The 20,837-nt window shown below is 45.9% G+C and overlaps 1 protein-coding gene across 3 annotated transcripts in view; it reads left to right on the top strand.

Moving 5' to 3' along the window:
• The window catches only part of HLCS (holocarboxylase synthetase), a 194,253-nt gene that overhangs the window by 162,849 nt on the left and 10,567 nt on the right, over positions 1–20,837 (top strand). For all 3 annotated transcript variants that reach the window (XM_004697332.3, XM_045284665.1, XM_045284666.1), the window contains 2 exons: positions 17,615–17,682; positions 19,407–19,567. In XM_004697332.3, coding sequence (XP_004697389.1) covers positions 17,615–17,682; positions 19,407–19,567 — 229 coding nt within the window. The remainder of the gene's footprint in view (positions 1–17,614; positions 17,683–19,406; positions 19,568–20,837) is intronic.

Raw genomic sequence — 20,837 nt, 5'->3', positions numbered from 1 at the left:
TGTTAAAGATAATTTTGGGAAAGTATAGAGCAGTATCACTTAGCATTGGTGTACAAATGCAAAATAAATATTAAAAAACAGACTCTGGCAACATATTCAACAATTACAAAGCCTATCACAATCTATATGATACCTCCACCCCCACCACAGGAATACAAGGTTGGGTCAATGATAAAACATCAATACTAAATATATTTCAGATGATACATTTATTCATAAATTAGTATGTAAGTAGATCAACTGAGAAAAAGCATATAAAAGAAAGCATTTTATTTTATTATTAGTTTTTCATCATTTTATTGGGGGCTCATACAACTCTTATCACAATCCATACATACATCAATTGTATGAGGCACATTTGTGCATTCGTTGCCATCATCATTCTCAAAACTCTCCACTTACGCCTCTGGCATCAGCTCCTCATTTTTCCCCTTCCCTCTCTGCTACCCCCTCCATCATGAACCCTTGATAATTTAAAAATTATTATTTTTTCATATGCCTCCCTTCACCCACTTTTCTGTTGTCTGTCCCCCAGGGAGAAGGTTATATGTAGATCCCTGTAATTGGTTCTCCCTTTCTACCCCACCCTCCTTCCACCCTCCCAGTATCGCCACTCTCATCACTGGTCCTGAAGGGATCATCAGTCCTGGATTCCCTGTGTTTCCAGTTCCTATCTGTACCAGTGTATATCCTCTGGTCTAGCCAGATTTGTAAGGTAGAATTGGGATCGTGATAGTGGGGTGGGGGGTGGGGGGCATTTAGGAACTAGAGGAAAGTTGTATGTTTCATCGTTAGTACACTGCACCCTGACTGGCTCGTCTCCTCCCTGCGACCCTTTCGTAAGGAAATGTCCAATTGCCTACAGATGGGCTTTGGGTCCCAATTCTACCCTCCCCCTCATTCACAATGACATGATTTTTTGTTTTTTGATGCCTGACACCTGATCCCTTTAACACCTTGTGATCACACAGGCTGGTGTCTTTCTTATTTACCTTCAAGCCTTTAAGACCCCAGACACTGTATCTTTTGATAGCCGGGCACCATCAGCTTTCTTCACCACATTTGCTTATGCACCCATTTGTCTTCAGTGATCGTATTGGGGAGGTGAGCACACAATGATATGATTTTTTGTTCTTTGATGCCTGATAACTGATCCCTTCAGCACCTCTTGATTGCACAGGCTTCTTCCATGTGGGCTTTGTTGCCTCTGAGCTAGAGGACTGCTTGTTTACCTTCAAGCCTTTAAGACCCCAGATGCTATATCTTTTGATAGCTAGGCGTCATTAGCTTTATAAAGAACGCATTTTATAAAGTTCGACGTTCTGTCTTGATAAAAATATTCCAAATAGGAATTAATGGCTTTCTACGCCCATAAAAAGGTATAGTCTCCGAAATTCCAGGAGCAGTTTACCATGTCCCAGAGGGCCACTGTGAGTCAGACAGCAGTGAGTTTGGGGCTTTTTGGTTTTGTTTTAAAGTTTGAAATGAACTTAGCTGTTACTAAGGACTCCAAGTTCATTTCAGCTTTACTTGTCCTCCGTTCTTAGCTACTCAGACCAGGAGTTAGATCTGAGGGGTGAGGAAGCTAGAGGTTGTTTTTCTGTTTTCCATGTAGCAATTTTTATTTGTATTTTTTTTGTGTGTTAAACCCTCCTTTTTTTAATACAGTAAAATTTGTACAGATGAGTCCCCAAATGGAAGCTAGTGTCTTACATGTTGTTGGGATGCCCACCAATGTTTCCATTAAGATCAGGAAGAAGACCAGGGTGCACTGTAGCGCCACTTCCATTTAACCCGGTGCTGGAGGGACTTGCCAATCCAACTAGACGAGAGGTTAATTAGAAGCGTAACAATTGTAAAAGAATCAACCTAGTTCTAGTTCTACTTGCCATTGCCAGTTCTTTCACTGCCATCTAATCCTGACTCATAGCCATCTTATAAGACAGGGTAGAACCGCCCCCTGTGAGTTTCCAATACTCTTAACTCTTATGAGAGTACAAAGCCCAGTCTTTCTCTTGTGGAGTACTGGTGGTATCAAACGGCTGGCCTTGCTGATCACAACTGAACAAGTAACCACCCGGGAAAGGGAGACATGAGGCTTTCTACTCCTGTAAAGATGTCCAGCCTCGGAAACCACGGGGCAGTGTCTCCTAGCGCACAGGGTTTCTGTGAGTCAGAATTGACTGGATGGCAGTGCAGTTTTTGAGTTTTATATCTGGGAAACCTTTTTTTTTCTCTCCCTTTTATTTTCTTTTTTTTTTTCCCCCTTGTCTCCCAAATATAAAATCAGACAGACACATTTTGTGAGTCTTATATTATTCTGGGAATTTCTGTAGCACTGGAATGGAACCCGTCAGCAGTAAATCTGATAACAGGTTACTGGGAAACCTTAAAGAATCAACTATAAAGCTAACTCAATTAATGCATTCAGTTACAAAATTAACATAAGTCAATCACTAGGTAGAGGATGTTATGGTAGAGAAAAACCCATGTGTGATGGCAACCCCCCAAAAGGATTAAGCACCTAAGAATAAACTTAACAAAAACTGTGTGGAATCTGTGAGAAAAGTTTAGACACATCTGAAAGGCTCAAAAGGGTACTTGTCAAATACATGGAAGCCAGAGGGAGCCCTGCTGTTTTCACTCCGAAGGAGCCTTCTGGTTGTGTTTCTTCTGATACTGGTTTGCTCGTCCTTCTGGCCGTCTATGTTCTATGTACTGTTCTTCCCCACACCACAGTTTGAATCACCAGTCCCTTTGCCTTTGTTTCCATTTCCAGCCTTTGTTGCAACAATGGCCTCCACACGTAGCAGTGGTGAGGACGCCACAAGACCAGGCAGGGTCTTTGTTGTACAGAAGGGTCCCTCTGGGTCAGAACTGATGGCACCTAACAACAACAGCAGCACATTTAGAACTGTGATTTCGGCACAAGAATAAACAGAAAGACTATTAGAAAGGAAAAGAAAATCAAGAACTAAACCCAAGTGGTATTTACCTAAGGAAATTTAATATTTACCTAAGATAGCATCTGAAATCCCTTGGGCAAAGGTAGAATTTCTAATGAATGGTCCTGGGACAATGGGATAACCACTTGTAGGGGGATCGGGGGTGGGGGGTGGGGTGGGGGTAGGGGGGTGGTGGAGATAGGCTAAAAAAGATATACCCGGATCCATTTTTCATACCATCTGCAAGAGTAAAACACCAGTTGATGGAGGAGCTAAACTTTTCAAATGAAATCATACAAATACTGAAAGTGAGCAGCTGACTTCAAGAAAGATGTGCATTTGAATATACAACGTTTAAAAAAAAACTTTCTGCATGGCAAAAATACCATAAGCAAAGACAAACGACAAACTAATGTATGTCACAGATGAAACACTAATGTCTGACTATATAAGGAATTCTTCATGGACAAATAACATCAACAGGTAATGCATACACACACACATATTAAGATGGCACTTAAACATATGAAAAGAAGTTTGCCCTCTTATGTAACTGAAATTCAAATGTACGACTATATTAAAATACCATCTTGACCTAGCAGATTGGCCAACACTGTGTCACAATACAGTCCATTGGCAAGGCCATGGTGATGGAGGAGCATTGGACAGAATCTAATAAAACTATATTTGGATCCACCTTATGACCCAGCATCGGATCCCCTGAATTTACTATCCTTGTGACGTTGCGCCCTCCACACCGCCAACAATATAAAAGTATATCGTAACAAGGGCTTTCATTGTTCTATGGTTTAGGATTACAAAGCATTGGAAACTAATGTGTCAAAGAGGCATGTGGTTGAAAAAGTTACACTACAGCCGCACAATAGAGTCGTATGCGTCTTTAGGACAGTATGAGGAAGAGTTCTGTGGATTTCTGACGTGTAGTTTAGATTAACTCAAAGAAGCAAACACAAGAGAACCCCTTTATACAAAACACTACCTTTTCTGTGAGGAAGAATGGAAAATAAGAGCTGTTTGTGCAGAAAGAAGCACAGGAAGGATAGATAAATCAGAAACGAATGAACTGAGGTGATTAGTTATTTAGAGAAAGGAGTTGGTGGGGGCGGTACGGGAGTCCTAAGTAGAAGAGATGGTGGTGGGCAAAGGACCATGCCACTTCTCTGGACTTCCTTTTCTAGACAGTTCTGCGTCTCGGAACCAACTTTAAAAAGGAAGAACTATGGGAGGGGCATTTCAGAAATGGCATTTCAGAAGTCACGGTTAATCCTGTTTCTGAAGCATAAGATAACCACTCCAGATTGAAGAGAACACCCCCCCCCCCCAGTACTTTGAACATAACACTTTGTTTAGACACCCTAGGGTGAGAGACAACAAGAACTGTAAACAAATACTGAACTCTGCTTAGTAACTTTGTGTTTCATAGTGGTCTGGGGGAACAATTCTAAAACTGCATCACAGTTCTGGGCAAATGAGTAAGGGCGGTGTAGATAACGAGAGCAGTTTGTTGCTCTCGGGAGGACGGCATTAGAAATCCAGAAAGGGAGGAGACTAGAATGTCCCTGGTGGTGTTGGGTTGGAATTGAAATTTTCTCTTTTTGTTTTTCAAATCATTTTGTTGGGGGCTTGTACAACTTTTATCACAATCCATACATCCATCTATCATGTCAAGCACATTTGTACATTTGATGCCATCATTGTTTTCAAAACATTGTCTTTCTACTTGAGCCCTTGGTATCAGAGTCTCGTTTTTCCCCTACCCCCACCCTCCCTCCCTCTTGAATCCTTGATAATTTATAAATTATTATTATTATATCTTATATTGACCAATGTCTCCCTTTGCCCACTTTTCCGTTGTCCATCCCCTGGGAGGAGGTTATATATAGATCATTTCTCCGCGCACCTTCCCCTACACTCCTGATATGGTTACTCTCATTATTGGCCCTGAGGGGTTTATCTGTGCTGGATTCCCTGTGTTTCCAGCTCTTATCTGTACCAGTGTACATGCTCTGGTCTAGCTGGATTTGTAAGGTTGAATTGGGGTCATGATAGTGTAGGGGGGGAGCATTAAAGAACTAGAGGGATGCTGTATGTTTCATTGGTGCTATACTGCACTCTGGCTCATCTCCTCCCTGCGACCCTTCTGTAAGGGGGTGTCCAGTTGCCTACAGATGGGCTTTGGGTCTCCACTCTGCACTCCCCCTCATTCACAGTGATATGATTTTTTGTTCTGGGTCTTTGATGCCTGATACCTGATCTATCGACATCTCATGATCACACAGGCTGGTGTGTTTCCATGTGGGCTTTGTTGCTTCTCAGCTAGATGTCCGCTTGTTTATTTATCTTCAGGCCTTTAAGACCCAAGACACTATATCTTTTGGTAGCTGGGCATCATCAGCTTTCTGCACCACATTTGCTTATGCGATCATGTCGGGAAGGTGAGCATCACAGAATGCTGGATTATTAGAACAAAGTGTTCTTGCAGGAATTGACATTTTCGATGAACTCATAATTCAATGGTAATATGTGTGAGCATGTATATACATACACACACACACATACACACACCCTAACTTTTTTTTTGTAGCCCTCAGATTTGCTTTATAAATTCTGCTCTGTACTAAAAGGACCAGAACTCCTTGGAGAAAAAGGCTGGTTCCAGGGCTGGGGTTAAGGCTGTTCATGATGAGCCTGGAACCAGTGCCAGAAAGTAAAGACCTGCTGAAAGACGACGGGGACGTGGCAGTGGGCACACAGATCCGCTTGAAGGAGTTTCCACGTGCAAGCCTGGGGCAATCAGAGTATCAAAATAAATGATGGCAGAATAAATATATATATACCAATGTATAAAGTAAGTGCCCACAAGTCCATTCAGGTATCAATAAATGGGGGAAATGAAACTTTTCTTACAGTAGAATTCCAGCCAAAGCGTAGAGAAGAAATGATGGATTCAGAAAATCACCGTCTGGCAACCCTGAAAGAAATAATTTATGTAAGCAGGAGGCATCCATGGATTCTAAATGCGGTAGATTAAATGTATGAGGAACACGTTATTTATCTCCCCACAAGTATTTATTAGTTGCAAAGGAATCGCAGTCACTTTGCAGGAGAAAACCTGGCACAGATCACTTTAGCCAGAGGACCCGAGCTCACGCCATCGCCAGGGTTGAGACACCCGCCCGTGTGGCTCCGGATGGCATGCTCAGAGAAGGGCTCCGCGTGGCTCCCGTGCTCCTGCCAAGAATGCAAGTCGAGTCCAATCGTGAGGCCGAGAGGTCTCAGATGATCTAAGTGGATGGGGTATTTGCAAAACTGCCCGAGACTCTTCAAATCCTGCCTGCATTATGAAAGGCGACGTAAGACGTAAGAAACTGAGCCAGATTAAAGGAGAGTAAGGAGCCGTGATGACTGTATGCAACAAGTGATCCTGGATGGGATCTCAGATCAGAAGGACGATGGTGTTTCACTCTAATGGACACTATTAGTATACCTGACCTAATTTGAATAAATTCTATAGACAGACCAGAGGTCATCTAGCCCTTGAACCAAATCTGGACTATTAGGGCCAGGAAGTTTTTTTCAAGTGGTTGAAAAAAAATTTAATAATATTATTTTCTGATACATGAAAATGATGAAATCCAATTTTCTGTGTCCATACATAACAGTTTATTGGAACAAAAGCACACTCATTCATTTATATTTGTCTGGGTTTTGTGGTGGGCTGCTAACTCCAGGGTGAACAGTTTGAAACTACCAATTGCTTACAGGAGAGAGGTGAAGCTTTCTACTTCCATAGAGATGGATAGGCCGGAAAACCCCCAGGGGCAGTTCTACCCTGTTCTGTAGGGTCGCTCTGAGTGAGACCTGGCTCAGTGGCAATGAGTATGGCTGCTTTTGGTTGAATGATTTCAACAGAGACCATGAGCATGCAAAGTTTAAAATACGCCTACTTGCTATCTGCCTTTTATAGGGGGAACAAAATGCTGACCATACAATAGATATATTGTAATATTGCATGAATGCTATTATCATCTTTATTGTTGTGTATTCATATGATTATTTAAGGTAAAAACCTTAATTTCTAGGAAAAATGGGGGCTGCAGGGAGATGAGGCTTTCTCTACCCCATAAACCCACAGAGGCTGTTCTACCTGGCCCTGAGGGTCAGAAGCGACCCCATGGCAGTAAGTGTTTAGGGAAAGCCCTTCATTTCTAGGAAATATACCGTGAAGTGTGCCAGGGTGAAAAGGCGTCACGTCTGCGCTTACTTGCAATTTGCTCAGAAAATAATAATAATAAGAGCAAGCATCCAAACCAAACACCAACCTCACTGACACCCGGTCGATCCGACGCTGGGCGACCCTACAGGACTCACAGCTGCCCTGTGACTCTCCAAAGCATATGTGTGTGTGTGTGTGTGTGTGTGTGTGTGTGTGTGTGTGTGTCTCTCTCTTCATGGAAGCAGAAAGCCTCCTCTTTCTCCTGAGGAGCGCCCGGCGGTTTCAAACTGCTGACCTTGTGGTTAGCAGCCCCTTGTGGAACCACTGTACCATACTAGAGAGAAAAACCTGTGAGAGCACTGGGGTCTTGATGCCGAGTGTGTAGGGATTCTTTGTACTAGTCTTGCAACTTTTCTCTCAATGGTTTCTTTTTCCAGTTACGCGTTCAAAGAAACACGCAAATACACAAAATGAAAAACCAAACCAGGGACCTTTGAACCAACTAGAACTTGAATTGGAATTCCTGTTTCTGCTGCCCCTGTGACCTTACATAGGTGGTCTCACCTTCCTAAGAGCACGTCCACGTCTGTGAAGTAATGCCACTGGCTTGGCTGGTGGAGGCTCGGATGAGACAGTGTCTGTAAACTTCCCGGCACCGTGGGGGAAAGTCAGAATCAGGTCCAGGTGACCAGATGAGGCGGGTACCCGGTGCCTGCGTGGAAACGCTTCCCAGCTGCCTGCTCGCCACGTGGGCAGGAGCGGTCAGTGTCCATCTTCTGGAATCACAGCAGACCTTCTTTTCAGCTGGATGAGAGATGCCAAAGGCTGCGGGCCCTGGGAGCCCTTCCACACCCAGGGGGAGGTGATGGGCATGAGATACGATCTGTCTATAAAGGCGGCCTGAGATCGCCTGCCCTGGAGATTCCTAGTGGAGAAGTCAAGAGCTCCAGCAGGTGGTGTGTAGTGAAGACTTGCCTTTAGAAGGGACTGGCAACCGTAGGATCAGGTGTCTGGTCTCGCTGTGCCCACAGAAGCAGCTGTTTTCAGTAATGCTCTTGTTAGGTCCCTTCAGATGGGTTCTGGCACATCATGACCCTAGGTACAACGGAACTGAACACTGCCCAGTCCTGTGCCATCCTCGACTTTTGTTCTGTTTGAGCCCATTGCTGCAGCCCACGGTGCCAGTCCATCTTTCAATAAAAGCAAGAGGCTCCTGGCCTGTCCGTGATTTCTGTTCTGTGACGCTCTTTAAAGGTAGAAGGCGCTTGATGCTCAGACATCCAGTATTTGGGTGAGAAACAGTGGTCTGTGCCCCTGTTGGCTGAAGAATGCAAGCCCATCTCAATCGATGCTTCACCTCCTGGAGAGCTGACTCCACAGGACTCGATCCTGTGAGCATGGCAATGAGTTCACAGCAGAGTAGGTGGTATTGGGAGTCCTTGCGCAGTGCAGTTAGTCCATTCAGTTGTCAGCCAAAATGAAGGAGCTGTGAGGCCACTTGGAAGAAAGACCTGGCGATGTAATTCCAGCACATTAGCCAAGGACAGCACCGTGGAGCACAGTTCTGCTCCGACATGCATGGGGTTGTTAATCGATTGCTGTTGGTTTAACTGATACCAGTGAGTGGTATTATAGTGTGGAGATGGAAGCTGCAGCCCACATCTCTGAGTTATGGGGGATAAAGACATTCAGCAGGTGTCTCTAACAGGCATACCTGTAGGGCAGTTCTGTTCTTTTGTGTAGGATTGCTATGAGTCCACATCAACTCAGCATCAGTGAGCTCGGGTCCCTTCAGGAGAAAGAGGGTTGCAGTGTGGGGTGGCAAGGTAAGAAGGTGTGACTGGGGATGGGAGTAGGGAAGAAAGTCTTTGTCTCTAGAACTTCAGAAAACGAGTTTAATAAGGATGGCAAGATGTCGTCTTTCCTAGTGGGATTTACTGCCAGGACAGACCAGTCCCCGGAGAAGGACGTCATGTTTGTTGAAGTGGAAGGGCGGCAAAAAAGAGGAAGACCCTCTGAGAGGAATTGACCCAGTGGCTGCGCCAGTGGGCTCAAGCACAGGAGCAAATGTGAGGATGGTGCCGATTCGGGCAGGGTTTCCTTCTTCTGTCGAGCATAGGGTTACTGTGGGTCAAAACTGACTCCCGGGCACCTCACAGCACTGGCCATCAAGTCCATTTCAAACTCATGGTGACCCCATATGTCAGAGCAGAACTGTGCCCCCTGGGGTTTTCAATGGCTGATTTTTCAGATGTAGATTGTCAGGCCTTTCTTCCCAGATATGGACAGGTAGACTCGAACTTCCGACCTTTTGGGTAGCAGTGAATTAACCATTTGGATACCCCCTCTCTCTTTTTCCTTTCTCTTTCATAGACGCCCATGCTCCCACCATTCCTTTCCTTCCCTCCTCAGCTTGACCACCCTCCTCACCCCCAGGAGGAGTCGGAGTCGGTAATGGAGCACCTGTCTTGTTCTCTGACAGCCACAAGGACTGGAATCTATAGAGCAGAGAGAAAGGACTGCGTCAAAGCGCTGACTGTGTCAGGCCACTTAGGGTGTGCCGTCAGGTGTAATTCTTGCTCCCAGGACATTCCCTCCTGTAGATGACCTTAGAGGTTCAGAAACATGGAGTCACCTACGCATGGTTACCAACAGCTCAGTCTCTGAGCTTTCACTCTGCCGGCGGGGTGTTGCTAAAGTTCCTGGGGACCCTCCCAGAGTTGTCAGGAGCAAAGCCCCGGGTCCCCGGATGGAGCCATCTTCCCGGGCGATCGAGTCCCTGGGTGTCAGTTCAGAAGTTGCTGCCAGGGGCTGAACGTTCTGCCCAGCACGTCCTGGGCGCTGCACGGTTGAGCATATTTGTTGTTTGTAGCAGAAAACACAGAAGGTATCCTTTCAAAAGACAAAGCAATGGCCAGCATAGAAGATCAGGGTGAGGCATTTTTATTGTGACAGAATTTTAACTTTTTCAAAAATACTAGCTTTTTCAAAAATTGATTTCCAAAAATTCAATGTAATAAACACAGTAACACTCAAGTATACAGTGTGGTGTATTCTCTAACGATTTTTTAAATGATGTTTAGCAGTTTCCCCTGTAGCGCACAGAAGCCGACAGTTAGGAATCATAAGAATTAATCTTGCAGTGAAGTTGTTTCTTTTTCTAACTTAGACACAAGTAGATCACTTGAAATGCCTCGTTGCCCGGGTTCCCTTTCTCTTCCCTCATGCCCAGTGGTTTCTTCTCACATGTGGAAGACTCAGGGAAAATCCAAGGATGTGTCTTCCTGAAAGCTAATTAAGCAAAGGAAACCGTCCAAATAGCGGAGACTGGAAGGGGATGGGGATAGGGGCCGCCGGGGAGAAGGAGGGGAGGTACAGAGAAGGTGGGGCACAGTGAGGCCTAGCTGTGGGCAAGAGAGAACCCGAGAGATGAAGTTCCTCCCCACTCTTGGACAGAGACACCAAGGGAGTTAGCACCCTGCCTCCAAGCCCTCAGTGCATTAGTCTGCTGCCCTGCACCTGTGGCGGGTGCCTTTCTTTCAGGAATTGCCAGGTACCCCCTTACCAGTCCACTCAGTGATCCTCACAAGGTTTCAGACTAAGTCCCAAACAAACAGTTCTGTCACCATCTGGGAAATACCAACTCATGATGACCCTATGTGTGTGTCAGAGTAGAGCAGTACGCCATAGGGTTTTCAGCTGTGTGTGTGTGTGTGTGTGTGTGTAACAGTAGTAGTAGATTGCCAGGTCTTTCTTCCAAGAGACTTCTGGGTGAATTCTAATTTCCATCCTTTTGGTTGGCAGCCAAGCACTTGGAAGGGAAACTGCCCCTCAGAGGCAGACTACACAGCAGGGGAGAAGTGGGCTGCCATTGAGAGGCACCTATGGCGTGTGTATGACTCTCAGGGGCGACCCACTTAGTCTGTCTGCTAAAGCCTTGTTTAGCTACCTGCCCTTCCTTCCACTGAAAAGCTGACCCCTACAGAGAGAAGATGAGCTAGTCTATCGCCAGAGTGCTGGAAGATGCAAGTTTAGAAACTCAAAAGTGTGGGTTAAAGCAATTTTCAATACGATGTCTTCCCTTATGATAAAATGAATGCACCCCGATGTTTCCAGTGGTAGACATTCCAGAAAATCATCAAAAAGAAAATACAGATTGCTTGAAATCCTACCACCCAGAAATCACGTGGACAACATTAAGAAGATATTAAAGTTTTCATATAATTCCACCTTCATTTCTGGAGATAACCCTCTGGGAGGAGCCTTGGTGGCACCGTGGGTCAGTCATCGAGCTGCTCACCTCAGCGATGCAAACTCACCAATGGCTGTCTGTTCTTGTGAAAAAGTAGTCTTGGGACCCTACCTAAGGCCGAGATGAGCCAGCATTGACTTGATGGCCACGGGGTTGGGGTTGAATATGTGTCTGGATTACAGTGCTGGATTGCTAACCGCCTGGTGGGTGATTCAAACCCACCAGGCCAGCTGCTCCACGGGAGAAAGATGAAGCTGTCTGCTCCCATAAAGCTTACAGCCCGGCAGACCCTCAAGAGCCCTTTTACTTTGTTGTGTAGTTGCAATCAATGGCGAACTTAGAAAATAAAAACAAAAAAAACTAAACTCTTTGCCATGGAGTGAGTTGTGACTCATAGCGGCCCTATCAGACCAGGTAGAACTGGTCCCTGCCACTCTTCACACAAGTAGAATGGTTCCTCCCTCTCCTGCAGAGGGCTGGCAGTTTTGAACACTAACCTTGCAGTCCCCCACTCCACCACCAGGGCTCCTCTGGAATCAGCGGCCGTGTTGGAACAGGTGTCCTGTTTGATGAAAACCCAGTGTTACCCTTCAACAAGTTGCCATTGAAACTGTGGGGTCACAAGCGTCTGATCTAGAACCCCCATGGGGATGGCATAGGGCTCGGCTGGCGGTGGGTCACCATGAGTCAGGGTCAACTTAATGTCCGTCAACAAAACCAACAGACTCACTGCCCTCCAGGCGATGTGGACAGGGAAGACCTGCCCTTGTGAGCATCTGAGACTGTGACTCTTCACAGGAGTAGAAAGTCCTGTCTTTCTCCCACAGAGAAGCTGGTGGTTTCGAACTGCTGACCTTAGAGTTAGCAGCTCCACGTGTGATCATTACGCCACCAGGGCTCCTCCCACCACCAACAGCATTCCTATGTAAATAGGAATCTTTTCTTAGGAATCCACAGCTTAAGTAAATGAGATCAGATTATAATGCCTTTTATATGTCTGCCGTTAAAAAATTTAATCAGTATAATAGGAATCCATAACTATTAATTTTAATAGGATCCACATAAGGAAAATTTTCTCTTTTTTTAATACTTGATTATTGTTTATTTTTTAATCATTTTATTAGGGGCTCATACAACTCTTATCACAATCCATATATACATCAATTGTGTGAAGCACATTTGTACATTCATTGCCCTCATCATTCTCAAAACATTTGCTCTCCACTTAAGCCCCTGACATCAGCTCCTCATTTTTTCTCCCTCCATCCCCGCTCCCCCCTCCCTCATGAACCCTTGATAATTTATAAATTATTATTTTGTCATATCTTGCACTGTCTGACATCTCCCTTCACCCACTTTTCTGTTGTCCGTCCCCCAGGCCAGGGAAGAGGTTATATGTAGATCCTTGTAATCAGTTCCCCCTTTCCATCCCACCCACCCTCCACCCTCCCAGTGTCACCACTCTCAACACTGGTCCTGGAGGGATCATCCATCCTGGATTCCATGTGTTTCCAGTTCCTATCTGTACCAGTGTACATCCTCTGGTCTAGCCAGATTTATAAGATAGAATTGGGATCATGATAGTGGGAAGGGGGGAGGAAGCATGTAGGAACTAGAAGAAAGTTGTATGATTCATTGTTGTTACATTGCACCCCGACTGACTCGTCTCGTCCCCGTGACCCTACCATAAAGGGATGTCCAATTGCCTACAGATGGACTCTGGGTCTCCGCTCCGCACTCCCCCTCATTCCCAATGATATGATTTTTTTGTTGTGATGATGCCTGATCCCTGATCCCTTTGACACCTCGTGATCGCACAGGCTGGTGTGCTTCTTCCATGTGGGCTTTGTTGCTTCTGAGTTTGATGGCTGCTTGATGACCGTCAAGCCTTTAAGACCCCAGATGCTATACTTTTTGATAGCCAGGCACCATCAGCTTTCTTCACCACATTTGCTTATTCACCCACATTATCTTGAGCGATTGTGTCAGGAAGGTGAGCATCATAGAATGCCAGTTTAATAGAACAAAGTATTCTTGCATGGAGGGAGTACTTGAATGGAAGCCCAATGTCCTTCTGCTACCTTAATACTAAACCTATAAATATATGCACATAATTCTATTTTCCTATCCGACTCATAGGCACCCTGTGTCCATCAGGACAAAACACTGTCCTCCCCTGCCTTGCCCCTCCCCTGCCGTGTGACGTGCCGAGCTGTGGCACTGAGTGTCGCGTTCATCCTCTTCGACCATTTAGGTTGTTTCCAACATGCCACGGCATATCAATAGTGCTGTGAGAAATAAGAATTATTTTGCTTCTCATATGGATATTCCTTAATGTTCAGCCTGGAAGTAGAGTCACTGAGTCAGAGAGAAGACAATGCATAAAGCTCTCCACTGTGTGTAAGCAGAGTGGTTTTACCGGGTTCCGCTCCGTCATTACTGGCAGATAGGTTCTTGATCACGGTTTGCAGGTAATGCCCTGACTTGTGACCAGGCTTCATTTCAATGACTGCATTGTAAGTCAGTTCTGATGTAAGTCAAATACCTTTCATTATTATTATTATTATTTATTAAAGTTTTCATTATGATTGTATTAGCAGTATCCTTATACATCCCATTGTGGGTGACTGGAAACACTACATATAAACTTACAAGTAGATTGTAATACATGTGTACAAACGATTATTAAAAAATAGATGGCCTTAAATTCCGTCCATTCCAACCCAGTTAGACTGTGAAGAGGGACTATCTGTGTAATAGTCCAGAGCGCTGCTATGGACTCATCTATTCTTGAGGCAATCTTTTAGTTGTATTCTTAGGAAAACTGATGGATACTTGTTATATCTAAATGTAAAAGATAAGTGTTTTCTAAACATTTCAAAATAATTTTAAGATTGGAAGTTAACCAATATCATAAACAGAAAAACTGAAAAATAAACATTTTAAATTGCCCTAACATAGCCTCCATTATCATTTTGTTTAAGAACTTTATATGCATAGAATATTTTTGTATCCCAATTTTTGCTTGAACTTTTATTCCAAGTTTTTTTCTCATGTTGCTAGAGTCTCCATAACTATCATTTTGAATAACTATTAATTACTCCGTTGGCTTCATGTACCATCATTCCCATAACCATTTCCCTACTGAACACTTGATTATGCCCAAATCTTTACTTTTAACAGCCATTCTCGAGGAGAAAAGAGACCCCCAGATTCAAGTTCTAACACAGTCGTCATCATGGATGTAGGTGATTTCCTTCCGTTGAAGTCCCCTAAGTGGATTGACAGATGGGATTTAGATTTAGATCCATTCAGATTTTTCACGAATTCATACTGATCTATTTACTAAACCAGTTTCAATTAATGAGGCTTTGTTGTTGTTGTAAAAAGAGCATTGAACATGGCACTTGCCAATTTAACTTTTTCACGTGCTCAGTTCAGCGTGAAACCAATTCCATCCATTGCGTTTTACAACCATCAGTGGATCCATTGCCTTGAAGCAAAACCAGCCCGTCGTGGGAAACTGAGGCATGCCCAGCAGGGGCTGTGGTGTCTAATTCCCACAGTGTCATGTCACTGTCTCTTTGCTGAGGGACTCTTTAGGGGTTCTAGCCCTTTCAGACCCCCTCGGTGCTATGGTGAGTGTTTCCAGGTGCCCCTCACACAAGCCTGTTAGTCTGCACTCTTGGCCAGTGAGGAAAGAAAATACACAACCAGGGAGGCGAGAGTCAGTAAACCCTCTTTTTCCTTTCCCCCTCCTTCCTTTTTTGAGGACATCGTCCACCAACGATGGAAATGCATTTATGGTTTCTCCTTTCTGCTAAGGCAGCTCAAGCGACCTCATTCACAGAAACACACCATTGCACCAAGTCCATAAATGCCTCTTTGTTGACCGGGAGCCCTGTGGTTTGGCCCCCAGAGTTATCTCAGATAGCACAAATAAATCTGCCGGCCTCCAGTTGTCTCCAAGCAAGCATTACCTCCTTCCCCACGCTGTCTCCCTCCTGGAGAATTTCCTCTTGGCTTTCGGCAGCACAGACTCCATCTAGTCTTCTCATTAATATGCCCTGTTAACTGCTGCCAAACCCCTAGCCGTTTAGTGCATATGTTCCCTTAATCATTCCTCTTTGTTCTAGAAGTCTGCGTTTGGTCTCTGAACCGACCTTTTTGAGCCACCCCTCTCCCTTCCCCTCCCCAGCTCTACCACCTCCCTCGCTAGCTGTAGCGTAGAGCTGTCTGCTGTCTGCGTGTTTATTTGGGGAACATCCTCGACTCTTGACTGCCAGGAACTGAGAGAGAGAGAGCCGCAGCAATCTGCCCACAACATGCCAAATCATCTCCCTCCTCCGAGAGTTTGTTTGCCATCCCCACCAGAGACCCTGCAGCCTTCCAAGTCCAGGCGAAGGGGCTGCTGGGGCCTCCTAGAGGCAGAGGTTCCTAGAAGACAATGTCAGCTCCCCTCACAAACAAAGAGTCCTTCTTAGGAGTTTCTGCTAGTCCCAATGCCAGAGAAGGACGCTTTATGCTTCAAGCCCAGCAGTGTCTAGGCACTCAATGCGTTATTCATGGTGTCCAAGAGAAATCCTTCTGGAGCTGTATTTCATGGGAGGTGGAAGTGGGGCTGGCACCGCAGCCACGGAGAATGCCCCATGCTCGTTCCAGGCCAGTGTGAGGGATCAGCTGCCAGCCGGCCGACTGGCCAAGAAGCCGCCTACCCTGGGCACTGGGGCTCATCTTAGCGAATCAGCCTGCCCTTTGGGGTCCTTGGGGCTCCTCTGAGCGTGGGGCCACATGGCCGATGCAAACGGAACATGATGTGTTGCTTTTTTCCGCTTCTACATAGTCTGCCTCTCTTACTGAGGCCCCACCCTTTGTGCAGTGTTGCTCACCCCCTTCAGGCCGGATCGGAGCTGGGTTATTCTTCAGTGCCTTTCTTAGCAACTGTCGTTGCTTATGCTCGGACCCAATGCCATCACATCCTCATCTCTCCCTTTCCCTCTCCCATGCTCCCTGCCCCAAATAATAATAGGTAGTAATCATACAGTGTTTCTAAGAAGCCCTCCAAAGAGCCATGGTGGTGTAATGGTTACATGTCGGGGTGAGACCCACATGGTCAATACTTCGAAACCACCAGCAGCTCCTTGGGGGGAAAGACTGGGCTTTCTACTCTTGTAAAAAGTTAGCATCTCAGACACCCACGGGTCAGGGGGTCGGATGGGGGGTCGCTATGAGTCAGCACTGACTCTGTGACAGCGAGAGAAGAGGCCCTCCAAGCTGCACACAGATGTGGGCATTTCCGGTAGGATGGGCTCACCAGCGTAACCTTTTTACTTTACTAAGTGACCTCCCCAAAGCACATCTGCTTGGTACCTGAGCAAAAGAAAAATGGCCCTAGCCCAGAGGCAGCTGTGGAACTTGGAGGGTGGTTCCCCCCCACCCTGCCTTCTTTCTTAACTGTGCTTTAAAAAAAATAAGTAAAAGTTAATGTTGACTCACTCCGTGGAGCTATAGTGTGCTTTTCTGCCTATCCCCCAAAGGTAAGTTTGTACTCTTTTCAGTGAGACCATTTTAAATGCAGAATTCAAACCTAAAATAATCCAGGGTTCTCCCGAGTTCTCAGAAGGTGTAGATTAAGTTACTATAGTTAAAACATAATTAGTTCTCAGGGGATAGTGTATCTTTTAAACTGCTTTATTGCCACCATATTGGTTTTCTAAATAATCAGAAACTGCTGTTATGATTATAAGCCTGTGTAGGGACAGCAACACACTGTAAGTAGAAACAAATGTCAGGAATTGCGAGTTGTCACTTGAAGGGGGGACAGCACACTGGTGCGGGGCTAGGGGGTGGAAGAACCTTTTGGAATATTCTGCGGAAGCACAATCTAACCAAGTCTTCAGTAAGCGAAGAGCCGAGGCAGATACCTGTCTCTCCACACACACACGCTCCATTTTGGATATTAAATGGCACCTTTTCGATTCCTCTCCAGCAGCTCTGCAGTGTGTGTGTGTGGGGTGGGGGCCCTCCTGGATTTACATTCCCACAGGTTCTCCACCAGGGTGGTGCTGAGCCTTTATCACACATTCACCAACAAGTGTAAACCGTGCCGTTCGTGCTGTGTATGCTGCCTGCTCTCAGATTCCCCTGTTCTGGCTGACCAGTCTTTCCCACCGTTTGCAGGTTGATGTTTAAGACGCCGCAGGAAATGGGCTTAATAGCGATCGCAGTCCAGCAGACGCAAGGCCAAGGTCAGCTGGGACTTTTGTTACTGTTGCCATGGGTTTTCTGTTTAGAAATGTGTACCTGCTCGTCAGAGTGCCCATTGTGTATGCTGATACTGGGATAGCAGGGTGCGAGCATTACTTTCTGTTTCCGTACCCCTCCTAAAGTGGAACAAGACGGAGGAACGGTCCAAAGAAGGAACCGCGGTAGAATGAGCGTGTTCTCCTCAAACCGGAGCATGTGTTCATGGCCGGGTGCTTGCTTGTGGGTTACCTACATCTTGTAGATTCTTCCACATTGGCTTACCTACATCTTGTGAATACTCCTTTGGGACACATTCCAGGCTCTGCAGTTTGTGAATCACAGCTGTGGTATTAGGAAGACAGAGACCACAAACCTCTGCTGCCTGTCTAGTCACTTCTGAACCATGGCAATCCCACGTGTGTCATAGACATGCTTCTTTCCCTGTGGTTCTCAGCGCTGCCTTCTGATGGCACAGTGTAGCAGACAGCCAAGAAGACTCTTAAGTCTTATCATTCCCAAACCACCCCGCTGGTGCTGGAATTTGCATGTAGTAAGCACTCAGGGGAGAGTCCCTGGGTGCCACTAATGGCTAAGGGACTTGACTGCTAACCGTTTGCCAGTTCACATGTACCCAGAGGGAAGTTCTCATAAGAAAAGTCTGACAGTCTGCTTCTAAAGCAATCAGTCATTGAAAACAATGGAGGTCACAGTTCTACTGAGTTGAAATTGACTCAGAGGCAACTGGTGTGATTTGAGGTTTGGGTTGGTCACTCGGTCAAGGTCTCTTCAGAAGTGACCACCGAGAAGTAGAACTGCACTGAGAGCTTCCACTGTCTGCTGATCCTTGAATGCAAGAGCCCGCATCCTCTCAGAATCTACTTGGTGGGTGGGCTCCCTGCTCAGTGGTCTGTGCAGGAGGCAGACAGTGGATGGATCAGCAGAGGCACTCGGCAGGGCTCTGCAGGGTGGTTGGCACCAGGCTGAAACACGCTCTCAGCTCTCACGATGTTCTTAGAAGAGGTAAAGAAACAAAGCTCCCCAGTTTTCCCGTTCTTTCTCTCGAATATGCCTTCTGGACATAATTCCAAAATAAGGGAAAGAAATGTCATTTTATCAAATCTGTAGCGCTCAATATGCTGGATTAGAAAGAAAGATGAATCATAAATAGAAGATCTTTAACTAGTTACACTCTCATTTTGGTCCGTATACTCCTCCCCCTTTGACTTTCTTTTTTAATAAGAAAAATAGCAATTAAGAGAGTTAATACTAGGCATCACTTTTTTGGGGGGTGGAGAGGGTTACAGTTTCTCGTTAAATATAACTCACACACCATATCATTCACCTGTTTAAAGCACTAATAGGTAGAGCCACAAAGTTGTACAACCAGCCCCATCCAAAGAACGACGTCTAAAAAAGTAACTCGAGTCTGCCTAGACTCAAGCTAGTTCCTCCAGTGCCTCCTTTTCTTTCTTTCTTTTTTCCCGTATCACCATATGTTGAAAATTGAAACTGAGAGTGACGTTCAAACACTGAGATTTCGAATCATCAAAGTATAAGTAATTTGCTCACAGAGGCAGAAAATTATACTAATTATTGGAAACTTTCTGAGCTACAGAGCTTCAGATCTTTAAAAGCTTTTCTCTCATATCGCGTTAACCCTAGGATGCCCGGGTTTATTTGAGCGCATGGCTCCAAGGCCCTGCTCACACTTTGGCTTGTTTTCCAGGCCGGGGAAGGAATGCCTGGCTGAGCCCTGTGGGATGTGCTATCTCGACGCTGCTTGTCTCCATCCCACTGAAATCCCAGCTGGGGCAGCGGATCCCCTTTGTGCAGCATCTGATGTCCGTGGCGGTCGTAGAGGCCGTGAGGTCCCTTCCTGGCTATGAGGTACGTACAGCCCCGCGCACGGGCAGGTAGGTCCACACCAGGTGTGCGGCGCGCGGTTTGTTTGTTTGTGCCGTATGTTTTCACAATTGGGGAATGCAGAGCCCTCGCCCGCACCGTGCGTGGCTGGCAGGGAAGGCTCCTGGGGTTTGAAAAACACCGCTGGGTTTTATTGCAGCTTCAGGCTTGCTTGCCAGAAAACCTTATTCCCCAGAATTCCCTTTCCATCCAGTTTGTCAGATTTCTGAAATGTCCTCAGAAGGGCAAACCTCCGACCTCCCCTCTGCCCCACTCCCATCTTACTGAAAGTTCTCGGGGGCTAGATGAGAGCTATTTGTGTTTTCTGGGTAGAAGGGGCCGGGGAGCTTTCATTTAGTTAAGTTTAGTTTATGGACTTCTAAAACCTGCTCATTTCCTCCCTCCACTTTACTTACCCCTTCTGTTCTCAGTGAGGGTGTCTCTGAGCGGCACAGACAGGTCACATGATACTTGACTACTCCCTGAGAGTCGGTGGTTCTGTGTGCGCTCCACAGTACCGAGACAGAAAGCTCGGGACCTACTGCGGTAAGATTGCTGTTAGCTGCTGTTGAGTTGACTCTGGCTCCTAGCAAGCCCGGGTGCACAGAGCAGAGCCGCACCGTAGCATCGTCAAGGCTGTGACCTTTCAGAAGCGGATTGGCAGGCCTGTGCTCTGAAGCACCGCTGAGTGGATTCCAACCACCCACCTTTGGCACAGAACCAAGTGTGCCACCCAGGCACTCTCCACAGAAACTCTGAGGGTTGCTGTGCATCCAGCCGGCCCAGAGGCTCAGTAAAGGTTGATTCGCAGTAAAGGTATTGTTTGTCTGCAGTTGACTGAGCTCAACAACAGCGAGGTTCGTCTGAGACTGTCCCAGCTCTAAAGACAGATATTCATTGTAGTTGCCCGGTACTTTGGCATTGCATCACTAGGAGACAAGGAAAGAGTGACTTTCCTCATCTTTTCTCCGCATCCTTCTCAATTCCCAGGATGAATTGCTTATGTCTCTAGAAAGGCATTCCATCTGACAACTTACAGCTCTTCTGTTAGGGCATTGGTTCTCGGCGTTCCTAATGCCACAGCCCTTTAATATAGTTCCTCATGTTGTGGTGACCCCCAACCAGGAAATTACTTTCGTTGCGACTTCATAACTGTAATGTTGCTACTGTTAGGAATCGTCATCTAAGTATCTGATATGCAGGATGTATTTTCATTGTTACAAATTGAACATAATTAAAGCATAGTGATTAATCA

This window comes from Echinops telfairi, unplaced genomic scaffold (genome assembly GCF_000313985.2).
Source record: "Echinops telfairi isolate 266 unplaced genomic scaffold, ASM31398v2 ScPeMD7_7469;HRSCAF=8507_0, whole genome shotgun sequence".
Taxonomy (NCBI): domain Eukaryota; kingdom Metazoa; phylum Chordata; class Mammalia; order Afrosoricida; family Tenrecidae; genus Echinops; species Echinops telfairi.
Note: the sequence above shows the minus strand (reverse complement) of the source record. Positions and strands in the feature narration are given on the sequence as shown.